The sequence below is a fragment of the Micrasema longulum genome, unplaced genomic scaffold (assembly GCF_059751315.1).
Source record: "Micrasema longulum isolate JH-2025_06_02 unplaced genomic scaffold, ASM5975131v1 h1tg000023l, whole genome shotgun sequence".
In the NCBI taxonomy this organism is placed as follows: domain Eukaryota; kingdom Metazoa; phylum Arthropoda; class Insecta; order Trichoptera; family Brachycentridae; genus Micrasema; species Micrasema longulum.
This window is the reverse complement of record NW_028277231.1, coordinates 252491-275322: the sequence shown is the minus strand read 5'-3', so window position 1 is coordinate 275322 and position 22832 is coordinate 252491. Positions and strand designations below refer to the sequence as shown.

Genomic DNA, 22832 nt, shown 5'->3' with positions numbered 1-22832 from the left:
GTACTGTCAGCTGCCACATTTTGGAAATTTATCTATGGAAAAGTGCTTGGACTTCATTCAAATCGCTTTTTTCTGTGAGAACTGTCAAAATCTAATAGGTTATGAATGCTTCGTCGATGCAAGCAAAATATAAACATTTTTATTTAATTATTTGCGCAATATATGCGCTACATGTGGGATCAAATTGAACATTTTAATTGATGTCTTTAGAAATGGGTGATAATTTTAAGAGTGAAAGCCCAGAGTTGGCGGGTGAAGAAGCGATGCCAAACAATGACAGTGAACAAGAGAAATCTAGTGAAATGACTCCGGCAAGTGAAATAAAAAAAATGGAAGTTGAAACAAACGAAGATGTCCCTGATCATAAAGATGCACCCGTAAAGAAAGAAGAAAATGAAAGACACGCTCCCAAGAGGAGGTTATCTGTAATAACCATATCATCGGACTCGGAAAGCGATGATTCTTCTATTTGTCACATCGATTCTTACCAAGCTAGTTTTTCAGAAGCCAAAAAAATCCGAGGCGGTTTGTGTATATTTATTATTATTTTAATTTTAAACATTTAACCTGTTTAGTATTACCGGAAATTAATTGAAAATATATTCCAGAAACTGCTTGAATCCCAAGGGCTCAGTAAAAAAACAGGTATAGTGATTAGTTAAGGCAGTGGTTCTTAACCGGTGCGCCGCAAGCTTGTTGCGAGTGTACCGCGAAAAGGATTTGAAAGCAGAAAATTCCGCAAAATACTGAAAACCGAATGAGTCCTTTACGAAAGAATCTCTAGTTTCAAAAACGTTACCGGGAGCAGTAAATCCTGTACCAGAACAAGTTGTAAACATGGTAAATTTCATCAAATCGAGACCTTTAAAAACATGCGTTTTTAAAAACTTTGCATTTCTTTGGAAGCTAAGTACGAACGTTTGCTTTTTTGCACTGAAGTGAATTGGTAAGATTAAGAAAAACTCTCGAGTTTAGACTAAGAATCAGGGTAGCTGTATCAAATATGGACATGTCAAAGGTAGGAATAATCGGCGTGCGTGCATGAGAAGATGTATGAATGTAGAGGAAGCGAGGTCTGTATGCAAAGATAGAGTGGTATGGCGTTCTATCCTCTCTGCCTACCCCTACAGAGAAATGGCGTGATGGTTTGTTTTACCATTCTTTAGGTGTCTATTTGCTGCACAAAATTAAACTGTCTCACTGATAATATGACAAAGTGTTTTTTAATTCCAGATTATTCTTCTTCAGAAAGTTATTCCGGATCAAGCGGAGACGAATCTGATACTGAAAATGACAACGAATACAAAGTAATAACTCCGGAACCTTCTACACTTTCCAATTGCATTTCTGTTTTGAAAACGCGAGCTCCTCGCTTGTCTGAGGCGATAATCAATCCGTGTCTCGTGTCCGAGGATATTGTCGAGAAATTAACATCGCATTGGTCTGACAGAGAGGCCCTGCGTATTGCGGACGTTACTCTGCATTCCGACCCCTATAGAATATGCGTTCTAGATAACTTTCTGGAGAACGATGAAATTGTTAATAATATTGTGGATGATGTTACAACTCTGGATTGGGTCAGAAGTAGAATGGACTTGTACGAGTTCCACAGGAGTACAGACCTTGTTAACCTGTCGTGGCAAAGAGCCATCAAATCGTTTTATGAGTTATTAAACGACGTTGTTATGAAATGGGTAAGTTGTAAATTTAATATTTGAAGCACCAACTTTGTGGTATATTAAAATGAATAAAACAACTTGGTTTTTAACCACCATTTTTTTTTTCACCGACCGGTTTCAAAGCTACACAAGCTTCTTTCTCAAGGTTTACTTAGAATAAGTGGTTAAAAACAAACTTGTTTTATCATTTGATATGGTTTTGATATAAAGTAATTAATAGTTGTTACACTTTTGGTACAACTTTCTCAATAAATTTATAACATTACATTTTGATACAGTTATTATTATTATGGATTTTTTATTTAAAAAAAAAGAATTAATTGCATTCTTATAATTTACGCAAATATTTAATTTTGAAAGCCATTTTCAACGAGTTGTAAATAACTCATTATTAGAAAATTGGAATCAAGTTGGGGTAGAGTGGGATTCAAATCACGGAGCTTTAATCCGTGAGTCCGAGACACTATCCACGGGATCACAACCCGACTCGACCCGGATAACTTATATAGCGTCATTTTCATAATATAATACTTCAAAGGCGCTTTACAAAGTAATTATAGAAAGTAATAAATTTAATTAACGTTTTAATTTGTAATTTAAGAAAAACAATGTGTTTTTCATGTTTTACATTTGTAATTTTACTGTTCCAATTTTCAGGTTGGACAAATAACTAAATTAAAATTGACACATTTGTCTGCTTCGTGCGCTCTCTATGGCCCGGGAGATCACTTATTAGTTCACGACGATCTCATGACGGATAGGAAAGTGGCTTTTATTTACTATATGGCGCCATGGGATACTCCGAAGATGGAGGAAAAAGAAATAAATGATGTTCAGAACGATTCCAAAGATAATAACGAAGTACCGGAAACTAAAGATGAAAAAAAACCAGAGGTAAGAAGAGACACATGTTTATTTAAATATTAACATAAGAGTCTTAAAATAAGAGTCATGTTGCGGTTTCGTAGTAGTGCCGCCTATCACGGATTAGAAAGTTTATATCTAGATAGTAAAGTAAAAAATAGTGCCAACTTATTTTAAAACATTTATTTTAGCATAAAGGTTTTTTTCTCTATTACTTCATAAAACCTCAAAATTGAGTCATTGTCACGTTTTCGTCAAAGTGGGCAAAACAAGTTGTTTTACCTTACTTTTTTCATTAAACCCATTCTGTCAATTTTTACAAAAATTTAATTATTGCTTATCTTTTTTTAAATGGAACTTTTAATGCTGTAACTGGCCCTAAAATATTAACAGTAAGGAAGTTCAGTGCTATGGGAAATACGCCCATTAAAAATCAGAAAATTATATTGTGTGGCGAAGTTTCTTGAAATTGTATGAAAAAATCATAAAAGTGGACTACTTTGAATGACATCACTTGTTCTTCCAAATCAACCAATGGTTTAGTGTTATGATAGATTTCCTGTTTACGGGAAGCCAATTCATCAATCAGCAGAACTCACCGAAGTATTTGTGACGTCATGCGCAGAGTAATTTCAAAATTACTAAACTTTAAAAAGTCGTAGCGCTGATAGATATTACAATACATACTTTTAAAAAAAAAATATGGCTTAGTTTGATAGTTTATCAATAAATATTTTTTTTTAAAACACTGAACTTCCTCATTACATAAAAAAATAAGCATTTTTGGATCTGTGATCAGTTACACAATTAGAATTTAAAAAATAATGAATGAAATAAAAAGATAATGAAAGAATATGAATTCTTGCGTGAGATTTATTTCCCCATTATTCCTGATTCTGTGTCTGGGCGGACGAAGAATACAGTTCTGTGTGTGAAATAGAACCAGAACCTTAGGTGGAAATCCTAAAAAAGGAAATTAAATGGAAGTATGTCCGTCTCGAGGTTGTTTCCTAGCAGGGAGGGTATAAAGTATTGGTTTTCAAGGTGATTCTACACCGCAATATTCAACTGTAACAATTATCCGGATATGCTAAAATTGGGTTGAAAAATTAATGTAGTGCCTTATTTATTTCCTTGCAGCGAGGTTGGACCAAATCAATGGGAGGAGAGTTGCAGTTTTTTGCAGTAGATAGTAAAGGCTTGCCCACCGAAAGTGTCAAGTCATTATTACCTTCCAATAACACGTTCGCCTTCTTCAAGGTTGGGAGTAACACATTCCATCAGGTAAACAAACCATTTTATTCAGGATAAAATTTATATTTGAAGCACTAACTTTTGTGAAAATAAATATAAAACAACTTCGTTTTTAACCACTTTTTTTTCTATCGACCGATTTCAAAGCTACACAAGCGTCTTTATCAAGGTAAAATGAACTAATGAATCTTATCCTATTTTATTTTAACAGCGTTTACTAAATATTTATTTCATTTAAAATTACACTAGTTTAAATATCAATGAACTTATTAAGGCTTTTTAGGCTATGCCCTTGTCAAGCCATAATAATTAACATTAACAATACATAGTAAAATTAATTAGATTAAATTATAATGACATGTGATGCAATATAATAACAATCTAGAAAAAAAGGTATAAGTAATAAATAATAAAATTCCAAAGAATACAATGCAAAAAGATAATCAGAAATAATGTTTGAAATATAAATTATACAAATTTAGATTCACACATAACCAAATATTCAAAATAATGGTATCATTAAAATCAAGAAAGTAATAGTAAAATACAGTAGTATTAAAACAAACAAAATAATAGTATCATTGAAATCAATAGAAAAAGAATATATTTATCTAAATATACATGGAGTCAAGTCTTTTTCTCATAATAAAATAAAAATAAAACAACTTTTAAAAAGACCCTACTTTTTATCTCTTTAGTAAACACAGTTTAAAAAAAAAAGGATAAGATTCATTAGTCAATTATTATACAATTAAAACACTTTTTTTTTTTTAATATTTTTATTATCAGTAAAACATATAATACAAATAGTAGATATTATACTCCCAGGAGTTATAAAAAAAAACTCATTTGGGACCGTACATAAAAATAAAACATTTTCGTGACAGTACATAATATCATATATAGTTAATACATCCAAAATAGTAAGAAAACATAATATAAGAAACATAAAACATAGTACTTTACACCATCTATATAAATTACATTAATAACTATCACTATCTACCTTGTTTTTAACCACTTATTATTTCATTGATTACCACCGGTTTCGGAGCTACATGTGCTCCTTTATTGAGGAATCAAAGAATTGAATATAAATCCTATTTTAAAATATCAGCAGTGTCTTTAAGTCTAATGCATATGGAGGTAATAAACCAAGTCTTAATGTCTGTTTGTGGAGTGAGGGGGGGGGGGGGGGGATAGTGGAAATTCGATAACAATAATTTAAGCTTCTTCTAATTATTTATTTAACAACGAATAAAAAATATATATAATTATTCATAATGAAGTGTTACGAAGTGAATGCCGACTCAATAGTAAATTTATTTATAAATTGGGTCGTAAATATAAATGTCAATGATCTCTTTTCTGGGTGAACTTTTTATTCGCTTTTGTAATTTTCCATAATTTAAATATCTACTTTAATTTTATGATTTTTTGTCTCTGCATCTATTTTTTATTTTATATTTCTTATTCTTCTATTTTCCGCTAAAATCTATTTAAACATTAAAAACAACAGCAAAAAAACTTGATATAACTTTCCATTTTTATTTGATGTCTCTATTTCACTTTCGCGTCATAGATTTCATAACATATTCTAGATTTAGTATACCCACACACAAGCCATACCTATGTGGGTTTTTTTGTTTTAAAGAAATGTACAAAAATGTAATATAAAAAAAGGGAAAATAAATACAAATTTATGTGTTCTTCTAAGCGGTTTTTGAATGCATCAACCGAGTTGCACCAATCACTTTCCTAAAAGGCTAACAGCTGGGGCTTAGGCTGCTTAGGCTTTCCATTGCTCCCAAACTCAGTTTGTCAGGAAGTTCTTCCTGGGATTGGATGTGAAGGAGGTAGTGTTCAATTTTAATGAATGACCTCTGAGATGGGAAAAATTTAAAGTTAGGAGATTAGATGTTTTTCAGTTTTCCCTCCCTAAATTCTATATTTAATAAATATATCAAAATGTTCGCTGACAAGATGGAAGAATTAAAGAAATATGGGTGTTATACAGTGTGTAAAGTGATCATTTAAACATGCTCAGCTAATAACATGTCATAAACCCTGCAAATGCCTAGACTTATGTGATACACAGTTAACTTTATATTTATTTTGTAATTGTTATTGCATTTAAGTAATATTTATTTACAAATTTTCATGTTCTAGGTGTCAGAAGTATTATCATTTGATTTCCCGCGATTGACCATAAATGGATGGTTCCACGGTCCCCCTGAAGATGGAGAGCCTCCAGACCAGCACGTGGAGGACCCCGATCTGACTCCGTACAGTGAACTTGCTGAGAAACCTCACACTGACTTGGTAATCTTCATTTATTTATTTTTAAACACCTATAGGGCATTTATATATCGAGATAGGATTTTCTTTTTCTTTTGAAGAGTGTTCAAAAATAGTTTTTGAGGTATCTACTTTCAGTTTAGTTCGGTGTCATATGGTACGATAGTAGTAGTAGTGCATTTAGTTACAACACAAGTTAGAAAAAATCATGTTACAGAGGGTTTTCCATTGATTGAACTTTAAATTTAAATATAACAAGTTGTGTATGAGATTATATATTTTTTTATTAATTAAAAGAGTAATTGATTATATTTTGAATGGAATATAATATCAGCTAAATGGTCGCCACAACTTTGCAGGACGGCACCCACAAATCAGGCTCAATATCATTAATTACATTATTTATATTGACTATTAGTGCATCAAACATCTGCGGCTTATTTGCATAGACCAGTGATTTAACGTTGCTTTATAAGAAAAAGTCTAATGGCGTTAATCAGACGATCTCGGTGGCCAGTTGATATCGCCGAAACGCAAGATATCCATACTGTCGAATTGGTCATGGAGAAGATCCAATAATGCATACGCTGTATGGCACGTAGCGCCATCTTGTTGGAATCACATATCGTTGAAATCTGTATCTTCCAGTTCAGTTTACCGAAAATTGTTTATCATCAACTGTTCCTCTCGCAGTTGACAGTTATGCTGGACCAAAACCTACACCAAACAGTGACTTTTCTGGATGCATTTGCAACTGATGGATCTCATGTGGATTGTCAGATAGTAGAAAAATAAATATGTATTTGCATTCTTATGATTTACCCAAATATTTCAATTTTGGGACCATTTTCAACGAGTTGTAAATAACTCAATAAATAAAATAAAACAACTTTGTTTTTAACCACTAATTTTTATTTTTCACCGACCGGTTTCAAAGCAAACAAGCTTCTTTGTCAAGGTTTACGTAACTAAGTGGCTTTCCTCGAAAATAATTATATCAAATTACCACCCGTGTAAGAAAAAACCACTTGATTTATTGGGTCCACGTGTAGTATTTAGTGAACATGATAGAAATAAAATAAAAAGGAATCAATTCATTAGTTACGTAAACTTTGACAAAGAAGCTTGTTTGCTTTGAAACCGGTCGGTGAAAAATAAAAATTAGTGGTTAAAAACAAAGTTGTTTTATTTTATTTATTGAGTTATTTACAACTCGTTGAAAATGGTCCTTTTATAATGAATACCCACAAAGTTAGTGCTTCAAATATAAACTTTATATGTAAATAACTCACTTTAAGAAAATGGAAATCAAGCTGGGGTTGAGTGGGGTTCGAACCTCGGACCTCTGATCCGTGAGTCCGCAACACTAGCCATGAGACCACAATCTGATTCGTCGATAACATACCGAGATGATAACATTTACATATTGAAGCTAGATTAAGCCTAAGATGAAGCCAATTGTCTTGCAGCTACAAAGCGCATGGATGAGCGGAATTCCAGCCACTAAAAATTTTAACAAATTTACAAAAAATAAATATTGAGCAGAATAGTAAATTTGGCAAATGTATGGGAGATGTATGGGAGCGAAGTGTGGACTTGGAAAAACAAAAACAGGGGTGAAAGTAGGCTGAATGCTGTCGAAATGCGATCTCTCAATGTACAATAGTTGTACAATAGATGCACAAATGCTGGGATCCGTACATTATGTAAGGCTGAGACAAGTATTATCGACAAAATCAAGAAAGGAGCTCTGCGCTGGTTTGGACATGTAGAGTGAATGGACAGGGAAAGAACGGCTAAGAATATTTACAATGCGAATGTTGATGGATGCAGAAATAGAGGAAGACCGAGAAAGACATGGCATGACCAAATCCAATAAATACTTGAAGATGGACATGTCAAAAGTCGGAATAATCGGTGCGTGTGCCATGAGAGGATGTATGAATGTAGAGGAAGCGAAATCTGTAGCAAAGATAGGGTGATGTGATGTTCTATCCTCTCTGCCTACCCTTACGGGGAAACGGTGTGATGGTTTGTTGTTGTTGTTACAAATAAATATTTTTTTTAGTTCCAAACCACAATGAATGACTGGATAACATCGACATATCTATCACCACGAACAAAATTCAAAATCCAACAGCAGATCGAAGAATCTTCAGAAATTAGTTTAGAAGAATTTTTCCTCAAGAATCAGTATGACAGTGTTGTCAGCAGCCTTCAAGATAAAAGTAAGTATTTTTTATTGTCGCATGTAAAATATATTATTTATTTATTTATTTATTTATTTATTAACGGACATTGTCCATGTATACAATTTATAAGGTTTAAATATTACAATAAAAGAGTAGTTTAAAACATTTAAAGAAAAAAGAAAGAAGCATTGACAAACATAAGGGACATCGAGACAAGATCTGGACCAATTATTTAGTGCTCGTTTAAATCGTTGTAAACTTAAACCAAAAAAGTCCAGATCCTGTCTTGAGTTAACAATACGACAAAGGCGGGTCATTGGAGAATTTAGGCCATAGTTTGTTCTATGCTGATCGATGAACAGTACTTCATTGTTTCTCAATCTACGAGTCGGAATATTGAATTTTACTTGTCCCAGTAATGATGGAACATCGATTATACCATTTAGTATGCCGAACATATATATGGAGTCAATATTAGTTCTACGTTTTTGTAGACTAGAAATATTTAACATTGACTCTATTTCAGCATAAGAATAATTGATTGAATTGGCATTAACTTTGTGAAATAACATGATTAAATATATAATTAATAAAATACTTTGTTTTTAGACCACTTAAATTTTTATTTCAAAACACTACTAGTTTCGGAAGGCACAGTTCCTTCCATCTACAGGTGTTATTATAAACTAAACATAAATATACACTAAAATAGAAAATTAATTTGATTAAAACTCTTTCACTGCTGAATATATTAGACGCGATCCCTCCACCAGTGTTGGATTCATTTCAAAAATAGAATTTTGGCTTTAAGATCGCTATTCAATTTGATGCTTTGCTCACTAGTGTGCAATCTTATACACAAATATAATTTTCTTGAAATAACTTAATATTATGATTGATTTGGTGTTTATTTTGTAGAACTTCATATTTAAATTTATAATATAAGAAATCAAACACTGATTTGAGTCTACTGAACACTTTATTTTATTTTTACAAATATAAAAACAAAAATTTAGTGACAATTGTTTCGCCTTGTTAGGGTATTTTCAAACGAATATAAAGATTAGATGGATTGAATGTCCTTATTTAGTTATATAATTCAAGGTACTTAAGTAAAAAATAAAAAGTATCTTATAAACTATAGCTAAAGCTTCATTAATTATCTTACAATACAAACATGTATGTTAATAAATACTTACATTGTTATAATTTTTTCCAAAATTCAAATATAAATACCTAAATTCCCCATTACCTATTAAACACTTAGCCTTGCCCTTAACTATTGGTTTTCCCCACAATTATGATTAATGTACATGCTGTAGTTCATAAGATTATTTTATTTTTTACTTAAGTACATTGAATTATATAACTATATAAGCACATTCAATCCATCTAATCTTCACATTCGTTTTGAAAATGCCCTGACAAGGCTAAACAATTGTCACAATTTTTTTTTTTTTATATTTGTAAAAATAAAATAAAGTGTTCAGTAGACTCAAATCAGTGTTTGATTTCTTAAATTATTAGTTTAACTTAATGTTGTTAAAAACCAGTTCTTTGTTATCTTTCTAAGCAAATATTATATTTATTTGGCATACGCCGTATACACGGCAGAAATCTCGGTTAAAAATGAGTTTAAAAATTGGTTGAAAAAAGGTTAAATTTAAATATTGAAATTGGCTATAGTTGAGATTTACATTTGTGACACTGCAACAAAAACCGTCAATGTTAGGGACTCGCACTCTATTGGGATATATTATGTGTTTCCCATTATTTATATATTTTAATTTCCTAGGTTTGCCATGGAAGAAGCAGGGACCTGCCCATCTCCGCCACCACGACGTCCTCTCGTTGGATGACGCTAGCGAAGTGATAAAGCAGGTGTGTCAAATCTTCAGCTCCAACCACTTTCTCCGCCTGCTCGTTGAGTTCACCGAACTGCGGCTGAAGAATTACCACAGCCTACAGGTGCAAAGGTGGACTGCCGCTAGTTATTCTGTGAGTTATTATTATTACGAATATTTTATGTAGCCCATTTTCGTAATATATTACCTCAAGGGCGCTTTACAAAAGTACTATGCAGTATTAAATTTAAATTGACTTAAATTTTTTTTTAAAACTTTTCAGAGAAAGGAATATAGAAGTCTAGGCATCTACAGGGCTTATGACCTGTCATTGGCTGGTTTAAGTGGCCACTTTACAGACTGTGTAACATTAGCTCCAGGCGCCGTAGTGCAGTTGGTTAAACAGCCAACTGTGAGACTGGTGTCGCGGGTTCGATTCCCACCAGTTGCAAGAAAAAAAATCATCAAATATTTTTTCTCAATTTAATGAACATTAAGTACCTGGACACTCAAACATCGTTAACGAGGCAGTTGATGAATTGGTGAAGCTGGGAGCTGAGACGGCCCCGACAGGTTCTGAGGCCTACTGTGGGTTGCCCGAGTCATGGTGCCGAAAGCAGAGCATGCTGATTCAGCGAGAAGTACCTGGTCTGCACCACGTGAAGGATCTGTTGAACCGGCGTGTGGTCCTGTGGCTAGTATCGTGGACTCGTGCATCAAAGGTCCGAGGTTCGCACCCAGCTCTACCACAACTTGATTCCCATTTTCCAATAGTGAGTTATTTACAACTCATTGAAAATGGCCACCAAAATTGAAATATTTGGGTAAATTGTTAGAACCCAAACGTTTCTTTAAAAAAATCAAGAGGGAGTTATTACTAGAGCCTTTACAGGGCTCTGCAGGTTGAATAAACACCTTGCTAGAATGAACTTTTCTGAAATTTATATTTTACGCAAGTGTGATTCTTTATATTGCAAAAGAAGCCGCTTCCTCGGTGGACCATTGGTTAAACCTGAGGATGTCGGAGCATTAGCCCCCTACCGAATGCCCCGCTTCCTTGAGGACTTGGCTTGGAATAGGAGATTTAGCTTTATGAGAACACTCGCCCTCCACTCAGCAGCCAGGCTCTTTAAAGACCTTGGCTTGGAGGACGAGAACCAACTTACAGGGACCAGTTACAAACAGTCAACCTTGGTTAAAACGAGATTGGAAATAGCGAGATCTCGGATATATGAGCAAACACTCATCAACATTTTTATGGTTTCAATCGCTGTAAATTTAGCTAATCTAAATATAACACGTCTGTCAGCTAGTTCATATTGAATGCATAGTTTTTTTTTATATTTTAACGCAGCACTATGCAGTGACTTGTACATAAGCCAAAAGAATTTGTATTCCATCCTCTGTCTACAATCTGTCAATACCCATGTTCGATTTGTTGTTTTCAGGTCTTGCCGCCCAAGTGTCACTACTCAGTGACGGAGCTGGACACGATACTGTACCTCGGGCTGCCCGACAAGCCGGTCTGCGGGGGCTGCACGGTCTACCTGGCCCCCGAAGAGGCCAACACGGAGCCCCTTGTGACGGTGGAGAGGGCCAACAACTCCCTAAACCTCGTTTACTCTGACTCCGGCACCTCGAAGTTCACCAAATACGTGAGCAAACTCAGCCTAGACAAGGATGAATACTTTTATATCATAACTTGTAGCTACAGAGAATAATCAACAGTATTTTGAGTAAGTCCAAATCTTAATAGAAATTAGGGAGTTCTTTAAGATTGATAAATATTCTCTTCTCAAAGGGATTCTCTATCTCGAAATATTTGTCTACTTTGTTTTAAATCACAACAATTATGATAATGAGAAAGTTCAGTGATAAATAGGAAGTTAACAGACTCAAACTATGCCAATTTTTTAAAAACTAAGTTGTGAATTTTTACATACCTTTGAATACTTACGAAATTACACCGCCCACGATGTCACGAGTTCTGGTTGATGAGTGATCAAAACACACATCTGAACTGTGAAACATAACTGACAAGAAGCGAGTAAAAAATGGGTTTAACTGACATTTACTGTGCGAACCGCTGACTCGCAGGCATGGTCAGATTAGTTCGTAGGAACAACAAAGTTTGTTTTTGTTTCTGACAAAAAGTTGAACCCCGTACAATTATGGTTTGTACCTGCTTAATAAATACCAAAACATGCTAAAGGTCGAAAAACATGGCTTCCCTGGAAATCTATTGCCAGGTGCAATCACGATCGCTCATGTTAGCCACAACGACATAACAACACTATAATTTATTGGCTATTTTAAACACAAACCTGTGACATTGCAAAGCAGTTTATTTTGATGAATTTTTAATGCACTTTTGAGAAACTTTGCTCTACAATTAAAAGCACTAATTTTCAACACGCAAAAGAAGACATTTTTTCTATCCAATTTCCAGTGGCACTGAACTTCCTCTTTATTTAAAGTCACACACTTAAAAGAATATGCCTACCGGTTTCGGAACACAGCTTTGTTCCTTCATCAAAGTGTTTATACACCCATATGCTTTAATTTTTATGTGGATTAACACACATCTGCTACTTTTGAGAGAAGTTTCGTCGTACAAATGTATTGTTATCGTGTCCAAGAAAAAATATGATTGAATTTTATTACAGGCAGAATTATTCTTATTCTGAAAATGGAGGTTAGAGCTAAATAAACTCTTGAGCTAAAATGAATTAATATTTATTATGTAAATAAAAGATGAGTGAACTTAAATACACAAATTTGGAATTACCATTGACTGGTTTCATCACTTTCATGACATCTTCGACTCATACCCCGTAACACTTTGTAACGAGGTCCTTCAGTCATCACCATCATCATCATTCCATGTCCGCTGGCTACGGTGTTGGAGTATATGGTGGCCACAAGGAGCCTACGAGCATCTCTGTCGGCTGCCAGCTCTTGAACGTCTCCCTAAGTCAGATTCACATCCCGTAGTTCTGACACAAACTGCCGACAGTCAGAAGCGGACGTCGAGAACCTGATGGCTCGTACAGTAGGCAAATGTGGTTAAGGCTCTCAGGAGACATCCGCAATATATAGGCCAGCCAACTGTATTGTCTCCGCTCAATGGCAGTTGCCACCGGAGTTTGCTGCATCCGTTCTTTCATTACTTCATTCCTTACAAAGTTTAACCACCGCACACCCGAGATTCTTCTGAGACACCTATTCTCAAAACTCAGTATTTCACTGTTTTGGGCCCTTGCCACGATTCGCATCCATAGAGGAGAATAGGCGTTAAATTAAATTCAATCAGCATTTTATTTAATTTTTTTACTGGGAAAAGAAATATATGCGTTCTTATGATTTACTCAAATACTTTGACATTTGGGGTCATTTTCAAAGAGTTGTAAATAACTTACTATCAGAAAATCATAATCAAATTGTGGTGGAGTGAGGTCGAATCACGGACATCTGATTCGTGATTCCAAATTTGTGGATTTAAGTATCGCTCGTCTTTTACTTCATAATAAATTACAAGGAACTTCCATCAATAATTGTTACTAACAAACTAATTAATATTCCTGTGTAATTGATCGTGTTTTTTTATGTAATTAAAATTCAATTCCACCGAGAAATGTCAGCAGATAACCCTAATTTATTGTTCAATAGTTTAACTACATATCGTCGCCTTAATTTGAATTCAACCCTAGTTTTTTTTTTCTGTGTTTGAGATTATAATTGAATATTTTTCACCATCCAAAATAGCATCTATCTCTGTCATTTGGATGTAGAAATTGTTGAGTGAAAAGAGATAAAAACTCAGGGCAGTAATTCATTGCATAGAACAAAAGCGTTTTTTGGCCAAGTTTTTGATTTGGTTTAAGTTTGGTTTTTAGTTTAACAACAAACTTGTAATGGACGGTTTTGGTTTGCACCTAGAAATTCTCAACCCAAGTACCTACGGCCATTTGTATTGCCATAATCTGTAGCTAACTTCGTGATCAATAAGCATATAATGGTTTTTAACCATATAGGCAACTGTATTAGTTTATTACTCTAAGGATATAACACATACCTATTTAGAATAATGCGTTTTAAAGAAGATATATTTTCTTTGGAATACAGCGTAAGTTAGTAGGTGGTCAGTAGTACAGTAGTTTACATTTGTTTGTATAATGTAATGTATTTATTTTAGATAGTTGTACAAATAAAATTTGAACACCTAGTTATACCATGACTAACAAAGTAATAAACAATATACCTATATACAAAAATGGTTTCAAAAACAAAACATTGTTTTAAAATCCAGAAGCTTTCCTACAAAGTTTCATATAAATTTACTGGTAAAGTTATCATTTAGAGTAGAAGTAAAGTTATCATTTAGAGCAGTGGTGGCCAGCATTTTGCATACAATGCGCCAATTTTTTAACATACAAGGTCAGATGCGCCATACAACTCAAACTTTTTTTACCTTATTATGTTCACGTTTGGGGTTGTAAAATAGAGATAGGAATAGAAACTGCTTCGCTTATGAGAGGAAAATGAATACCTCAATCACGGAATTCAATTAATCAATTTACGTCATGGCGCCTATTTTAAAATAATGGCAACAAGAATGCAATGCGCCACCTGTGATCGTTCAATGCGTCACGTTTGGCGCATGCGCCACGGTTTGGCCACCACTGATTTAGAGACTTACATTGTATTCAAATGAAGGCGACGATATTTATGGATTACATGGATCTTTTTATTCAAAAGTTTTATTCAATTCATTTTCTTGATATATGGTATTGATTATAGAATACTTTAAAAATATGAAATCAATTATATAAATTAATATTTTTTACTTGGAATATTTCTGTAGTATCATAATTCGGAGTTTATTAAAATTTGACTAATAATGCAATCAATGATTATTTTAGTACCTAAAATAAATCAGACCTTTTACGACTGTATAAAATAATATTTATTTTTATAATAAATGTGATATAGATTTACATTTAAATACAAACATTTTATATCTAAAACATTTACTTGGCCAATTTGCAATATCTGTAGTAATGTTTAGTGGTTTACACCTTACACGTATTCATACCTAATGGTGTATAGTGTATACATACCTTGGAGATTTACCCAAGATGATACCATTCTTGGTGAGTTAAAAAACTATCACTTTTAAATATTTCATAATCACAATGTTAGGAATAACCCATGAACTCGTGCATAATATTATGTTGTATTGATGTATGTATGTAGTCTGTTATTTAGGACTTTTATTACGAAGAGATGAGATATAGTTGTGTTGAATATCATAAGTTATCTACATTTATTCATTAATACAACTGTCAACTGCAACTGTCTGCTGTATTTGTCATGTATAAGACCTGGCAACATCCTGCTCTATTTGTTATGTTGAAGTCCTGAGAATGACTGGCTGTATTTGTCTTGTTTAACCTCTTGATGAGTAAGTTTTAGTGAAGAAGTTGCATTCTGCAAAGTGAGTTATTTTCATGAGAAAAAATATGTATTTACCAAATTATTGATGGTAAGATCAAGAGACATTTTAAAATTATTGGAAATCAGTCAGTAAAACAAAAAAAAACGTTTTGTTGATTTTTCTTTGTAGATGTCATTGACAGTCTAAATCTTGACATAATCTGAAACTACAATGGGGGGGCCGTACGCTATTTGACTTAATATTTTTGGCCCCACGGTTGGGGCGGTACGCACCAAGAGGTTAAGGCCTGACAACATCCTGCTGTATTTGTTATGTTTAAATGCTGACAACAACTAGCTTTTTTGTTATGTTTAAGACCTGGCAACACTGTATTTGTCAAGTTTAACCCGTTCCCCGCGTTCAAAATCTACACATTTTATTTATTATTTTTAACAAATTTTGTTAAAGACCATGAATATATAGACTCTATACTCGATGAATACTAAAGCTTCGAACTTTTTTGATAATAAATTACTTACATATGCTGTGAGCGTAGTAGTGCTGTCATAGGCGCTTGCAGACGTATGTGAGCACCGCGGTGAATGAGTTAAGACCTGGCATCACCCAAATATATTTGTTATGTTTAAGGTCTGGCGACAACCTGCTGTATTTGCCATGCTTAAGATTTAGCAAATAACCTAATGTATTTATTTAAATCATCTATAGTACCGTTGAAAATAATATTTTTTTTTTCTATTAACTTCATCTTTAGGGAAATAAGTCAGTGTTTATGTACCTGTTATAGTGAAAATTACAACAAAAATGGATTGAAGACTTGATTAATTCGTCATTTTTTTAGGACATCGATTTTATTCTATTAAAACATGCATGTGAAATAATATTTTTATTTTCAAATCTTCTGCAAAAATGTAACTTGGCCATTTTTGTTACAGTAGGTTTAAATATTTTTCTCGATGAACTGACGCAACATTTTTAATGGTATGAAAAAATAATTGTAGCATATTATGTTGCTTTCATTGGTTAGAAACTGGCTCCAATGACCAAATTATTGTATTATAGCAAAGTAAAAAATAGCCAGTTTTCATAGAATGCATTTGTTTGCAAATCTGTTTTTTTTAAACTGCTGAAAATATAAATTGAATTAACATTTTGTTTTTTATATTAATCAATAATTTCTTCAGTAAAAATTTGCCGTGAAAATAAATTATTTCGATTGTACGTATTTTTAATTTATTTGGTTTTAGTAAATTTTGTAATTTGATTTCTTATTTATGATTTTAAAGATGTCTGCATCAAACTACAAAGAGTACTTTATTTTATGGACATAATAAACAAATAAGATAGAAATAAATAATTTTGAAAGAATTAGCTATTTTTTCTGATAAATAGATAACATTGCTTCTATCTATCTCATCCCAATGATTTTCCCTTATTTACATTATGTTTTCAGGACAAAGGCTTCAAACCACAATTTTGGAAAAAGCTGTTTCATTTTCTGAATCAAACCACTACCTCGAAATAAAGAAGGTTCGAAGGTGATTTTTGCGTTACTTAGATAGATACAGGGACGCTGGATTACAACACCTCGAATCTTGTCGTCAAATTTTTCTTGGGAAACATTTCTATAAGCTGATTTCTAGAAGATAACCAATCACATAGGTCTTATACATATTCTAGCAAAAGTAATTAGACCGCAAACACCTATCGGTGAAATCCTTTAGCCAAAATGTGTGTGTATAAGACCCACATAATTGGTTAAAAACACGTTCCCGGACACTTTTTTCTCATAGGATCCACTCATATGGACACATAACTTTCTTATTTTTTGGAATATTGCACTTCCGATTGGACTGTGGTTGATGGTTTGAAGTAAGTCTTATTTCTCTTAGATACTGGGACAGTTAAGTTGCAGACTGTTTTTTATAGGGACACATACTTCTACCATACAATACTTCAGTTTCACATAGATTATAGGTGTCTTTTTACTACAATGTTTTGAGACTGACAGCTATAGCCACCATTTCTTATATGAGACACGATTTTGGCAGTTATCGGCAAAAGTGTTAAAACTTATAAATCAACCAGCAGCTCAATCATAATGGCCGCACTTATCGGTAATTACTAATGCAATAATAAATGGATGAGTCTGTGGTTTTCATCTATAAGGGCATAAATGGCTAAAATGTCATAAATTGTAATATTACAGGAGAGTAATTATTTATATTTAGTTAAATATACAAGTTTTTTAACTGACATCGGCACTACAAAATGGTGGCAAGAAAAATACAAAATCTGATATCAGCCCTTCTAGATCCAAGCCACAGAAGTGACGGTTAAGGACTTTTAATCAGCGTAATAAACATTGATGAGCACTTGGACTGAGATATACCAACAGTAAGGTAGAAAAAAAAAAAAGTATGTGAGATAAAAATAAAGAGCCTTGGCCAAAATTGTAGTTTAAAGGCTTCGTCATAAACATATTCGATATATTATGTCCAAATTAATAGGATCTTACCTATGTATTCAGAAAGTTTTTAGCTTATTTCATCATTACCATTTAATTGCATTGGTTAACTAAATTCAACATATCTATTACATGAAGGTAAGGTTTACACTTACGACGAGGCATACTTATCTCCACTCGATTCCCCCTTTCAAGATCTTTTACCTGATAGTAGCCGCCGTGAGTTGAGAACACCCATTCAGGATTCTGGTTATATTTCTGTTGGGTTTTAGTGAATAAAAGAAAATTGTCACATTTTTAAAAACTTATTTTTTATTATAAATGCCACCTTGACAAAATAGAGATATGGTTTTTTAATATACAAAAGGTGATCGGAAACTGAAACTTATCTGCCATTATATGTTTTTATAGATTGAACAAAAAAATATGCTTTATTTATAAATAATGCTGCGGAGTGAAATATTCTACAAAACATGGTGTCTAGTGGTAAAGGAATGCATTTCCTTAAAGGATCTGTGTTTAAAATAATATTATTTCACTAAAAATATCTCAAATACTACAAAGTGAGAAAAAGTCTAAAAAATAGAGTGAATATTCTTCATATATATATTCATTCTAAAATAAACATTAAAAATTAGATATCGTCCATGCGATCGTAATATGTTGTCAGCCATCGCATATGCTCATCATTTTGTTTAATGTCAAACCCAGAAAAATAATAAGTTTTTTTTCTCCGATTAACTTATACGTCTAAAATATTATTAATTCACTAACTGAAAAAGAATGACATAAAGTTCACAACATAATTTTGTTTTTTTGCTCTCTTGTAAAATTTAGAATTACATATTACGGTTGCATAGACAATATAATGTAAATTAAAATAAAAAGAAATCATGACATAATCATTACAAGTAATAAACCAGAATTCTTTTAATATCATGGAAAATGTTTGATTTTCCGCAAAAATTCAATGGTTACTAAGAAAAGTACTGCAAGTTAAATTTGTTATTTAGGCTAAAAATTTACTAAACTTTGGAGACAAAAAAAAGGCGAGGGTAACTTGTTGACGTAAAAATCTACAAAATAAGACAACGTGAGTCACAAATCGCGCTCTATCATATTAATATAAATATTCGGCCGAGTTGCAAAAGTTGTTTCGTTTCAACATTTATTATGATGATACGATTGAAAGGTTTGTGGTCTCGTGGGCAGTGGTAGAGCGAGGTGTGAACCACGGATGCCTGATCTAGGAGTCCACGTCACTAACCATGGGACCACAATCCGATTTATGTATTGATTATAAATATAACTTTCTAATGTCATTCTAATATCTAATTAACACATCTAAATGTTTTAGTCGATTGTCTATAAAAGTTGGCATTTTCAACTTATGATAGTTTACGCAGCTGCCAACATGTGCACTAAATAAAGTAACCTAACTGAAAATTAATTAATTCTTACAATACTTTTAATAGAAACCATAAAAAATATAAAAATCTCGAGATTATTTCCCAAATAAGTAAAGCCTTCAATTTGGATGTCTTATATACAATACAACATGTGACAAAAGCCAAAAGGATTTTTTAAATTCCCATGAATTCTATAATTTGAAACCAAATTCAGGGGGCGATTACAATCCGAAGATTCGGAAGCTATATCTTCACAATGACGATACATTTGAAGATAAATTCTCCCAAACGGTCGACTCTGTATCTTTATTTTTTGACAGTTGGAAAAGGTATAGACATTGATAACTATTGAGGGCCCCTGTACTCCACGTTATACACTAGAAATGACAAAAGTCATGTTCAAGTGACCACTTTTTGAGTTTATTGCTTTTTGTTTGTATTTTAAATCATTTTGAGATGGGTAATTTGTTAGACACAAGCCTTTTTAACTCTTAAAAGACAGCTAAAAATCCCTCTACAAATGGTGCTGTAACGGTTACATTAAGCAGAAGACGAGATATGTATTTTGAAGTACAAGTATTTAAAAAAAATAATTCAACACAATAGGGAAATCACGGTTTTTTAAACACAATTTTAAAGTAATAAGGGTCTATGAAATACTACTTATTAGTAGCATAAAAAATATTTTTAAATTTATAATTGTTTTACACCTCTATGAATTTGTTGAAAAATGACGTAATTATAGTTACGACCTTATGAGACCAAAATTACAAAAACAAAAAGAGCATAAGTTAGTTTTACGCCCTTATGCTTCCATAAAATTTTATGCAATATGATTGTATATGAAAATAAGATAGTATGCGTCGCATTTTATGTAAAACTATGGGGGTTTATGTATGCTTTACGTCTATTTGCTTCCAAAATATTATACGCCCTTTTGCTAAATAAATTTATTATGTGTAATCATACACCTAATAATTTTATAGGCGTACGATGAGTTACTGTTCTATGCTATTGGAGTTGGTGCCTGGCACTTCGAAGCATACTGTCATATGCCAAGGTAAGTCCGCATCCTTCGTAAAATAAATATAACTTCCGCCTTTATAAACCTGGCTATCTTTTAAACTAATTATCATATCAAAAAAAATATTTCTAATAAAATCTAATAAAAAGCATCAGTAAACGTATTCGGGACCAAAATCGACTTACATACAAATGCTTCAGACCAGGAGAAATGCGGAGCCAAGTTGGACAGAGAAGTCAGCACCATCTAGGGTTAATAATTCGGGGAATTCGCAACAGCAACACCTCATTATATACAAATATAGCGTTTGTAATCGTCCCCCAGGAAAGCATTTGACCTTTCTGTTAAGTAACTAATTCTGGTATGGCGTTTTAAAACTTTATATGCACAGTACAGTCGAGTTGAATGCATCCTTTAATTTGGTTAACTCTAGATAAATATACATACATAGAATTCGTTTATTAAATTTTATATGTACATAGTTTCAAACCCCGCTTTTGTTTTAGTTTAATTTTTAAATTACAAAACATAAATTGAATTTTTCTTATCATATTTTGTATCATGATCATCCTTTTAAGTTTTTATGTTGAATAACTTTAATTGTAACAATTTTAGGTTTTTCTTTTTATTGATAAGTAGTATGTATTTGCATTTTTATGATCTACCCAAAAATTTCAATTTTGAAGCCATTTTCAACTAGTCGAAATCAACTGTGCTTAATATTCTAACTTCAAAATTCAGTAATTATTGACTTTGATGAATAAAATATAAGCTGTTTTTTATACAAATTGCTTGGGTTTTTGCATATTCTAAGAAAAATGTGCTGGGATTAGAGGAGTCAAATGCGAAATGTGATAACACATTCCTCGTGATAAAAAAATAAGATGATTTTTCAAAGACAAAACAGTGGAATCAGAATTTGAAAATTATGAATGCTTTTGTACTTTGACATGATATTACATACATATATAGCGAAGATAATTTAAATAGTCTATTGAGACCAGGGGTGCACTGGTGCCGGAACGCACTGGAACACCGTTCCGGCACTTGTTTTAAGATAAAAAATTATACATAATTTTTTTCCAAGGGTGAAACCATGTAAGGGGTTTTAATTGCTTGGTGTGCTTACTTTGAATTTAATAAAATATTTTAATATCGTCAGCCTCGTGGTGTAATGGTTAGCGCATTTGCCTACCATCCATGCAAGAGGTCTCGGGTTGGATTCCCGACACGGTTTATAGGAAATATTTATTTAAAAGGGTGTTTTCACACCAGAATATTTCATAGTCCCTGGGCTGGTACCTGAAGCGTGAGACTGATAATCTTACCTTTATGTGACAAAAATGATCAAGATACGCTGCGATTGGTGTACCAATACAGTGCCCTATGCACCATTAGGTGCGGAAAGGGAATGATGGTGATGATTTGAAAAATAATAACTGTAACCGTTATCAAGCACACTGGATGAAAGTTATGACAGATTTACAGCACTAATCGAGTGCTGAAAAGTATCCAAGCCTCCCCGTGATTGGCACTACACGAACCACAGATTAGAATTACCTTACTATAATAGCATTAGTTTGTCTCCTTCAATGTTTTTTCTTGTTTCTAAACCCTAACACCAGCCAGAAAATGGCAATTCCAGCCACTATTTACAATGTTAAAAGATGAAAGAAACATAAGTAAGTTTCACGCCTAGGCTGGCCGGCTAAACCCCAATATTTTACTACATTAATATCTAAAAAAAAATAAGAAAAAAAAAGCATTTCAGCACTGCATATTTTGCAAGTGTACCCCTGATTGAGACTTAATACACGCAGCTCTCTCTAAGAGATATGGCCGCCGCAAATGTGGAATATGAGAAACTACTTCGTCCACAAATAAATATCCGCCTCACAGTCTAGTGGATAGGTCTTTAGCCTACCAGGCAAGAGGTTTCAGATTTGATTCCTAATTGAGTGCAATATTTCTAGACTGATAATTTTGCCTGTTCTAATTCAGTACCCTATCCACCTTTGGGTCTGTAGCTATAGGAGAATGATGAATTGCATTGAAAAAAATATTTTTGGTCAATTTTCAATGTATGTGATTTGAATCATCGTAAAGAGGCCTATTATTATAAAGGACTCCTAAATAACAAGTTTTTTTAATAAATAATTTAGACTATTCTCTCTAGGGTGGATTATAATGTTTTTTCCTAACTTTCAATATTAACACTTTGTTCCCTGAACATAGATTTAGTAGAGTTTTTGAACTTTTTCTTTTTGAATCATATTATTTCTAGCTTGAAAACTATTATATATATTTCTTGTTTTTTTCTAAAAACTCGTTACATAAAAAGAAGTG

The 22832-nt window shown here is 32.9% G+C and overlaps 1 protein-coding gene across 1 annotated transcript; it reads left to right on the top strand.

Annotated features, from left to right (window-relative positions):
• Positions 1–36: 36 nt before the first annotated feature.
• Positions 37–12776, top strand: sud1 (Prolyl 3-hydroxylase sud1). The gene is made up of 8 exons (XM_088243556.1): positions 37–525; positions 1234–1694; positions 2337–2573; positions 3684–3827; positions 5967–6119; positions 8164–8323; positions 10083–10285; positions 11580–12776. Exons 1-8 carry the CDS (start codon positions 201–203, stop codon positions 11850–11852), a joined length of 1956 nt encoding a protein of 651 aa, XP_088099682.1. The 5' UTR covers positions 37–200; the 3' UTR covers positions 11853–12776.
• The last annotated feature ends 10056 nt before the right edge of the window (positions 12777–22832 follow it).

Coding starts and splice junctions, on each gene's coding strand:
- sud1 (XM_088243556.1), top strand. CDS start 201: ATGTCTTTAGAAATGGGTGATAATTTTAAGAGTGAAAGCCCAGAGTTG. Junction 1,695..2,336: donor ACGACGTTGTTATGAAATGG/GTAAGTTGTAAA, acceptor TCCAATTTTCAG/GTTGGACAAATAACTAAATT. Junction 3,828..5,966: donor GGAGTAACACATTCCATCAG/GTAAACAAACCA, acceptor TTCATGTTCTAG/GTGTCAGAAGTATTATCATT.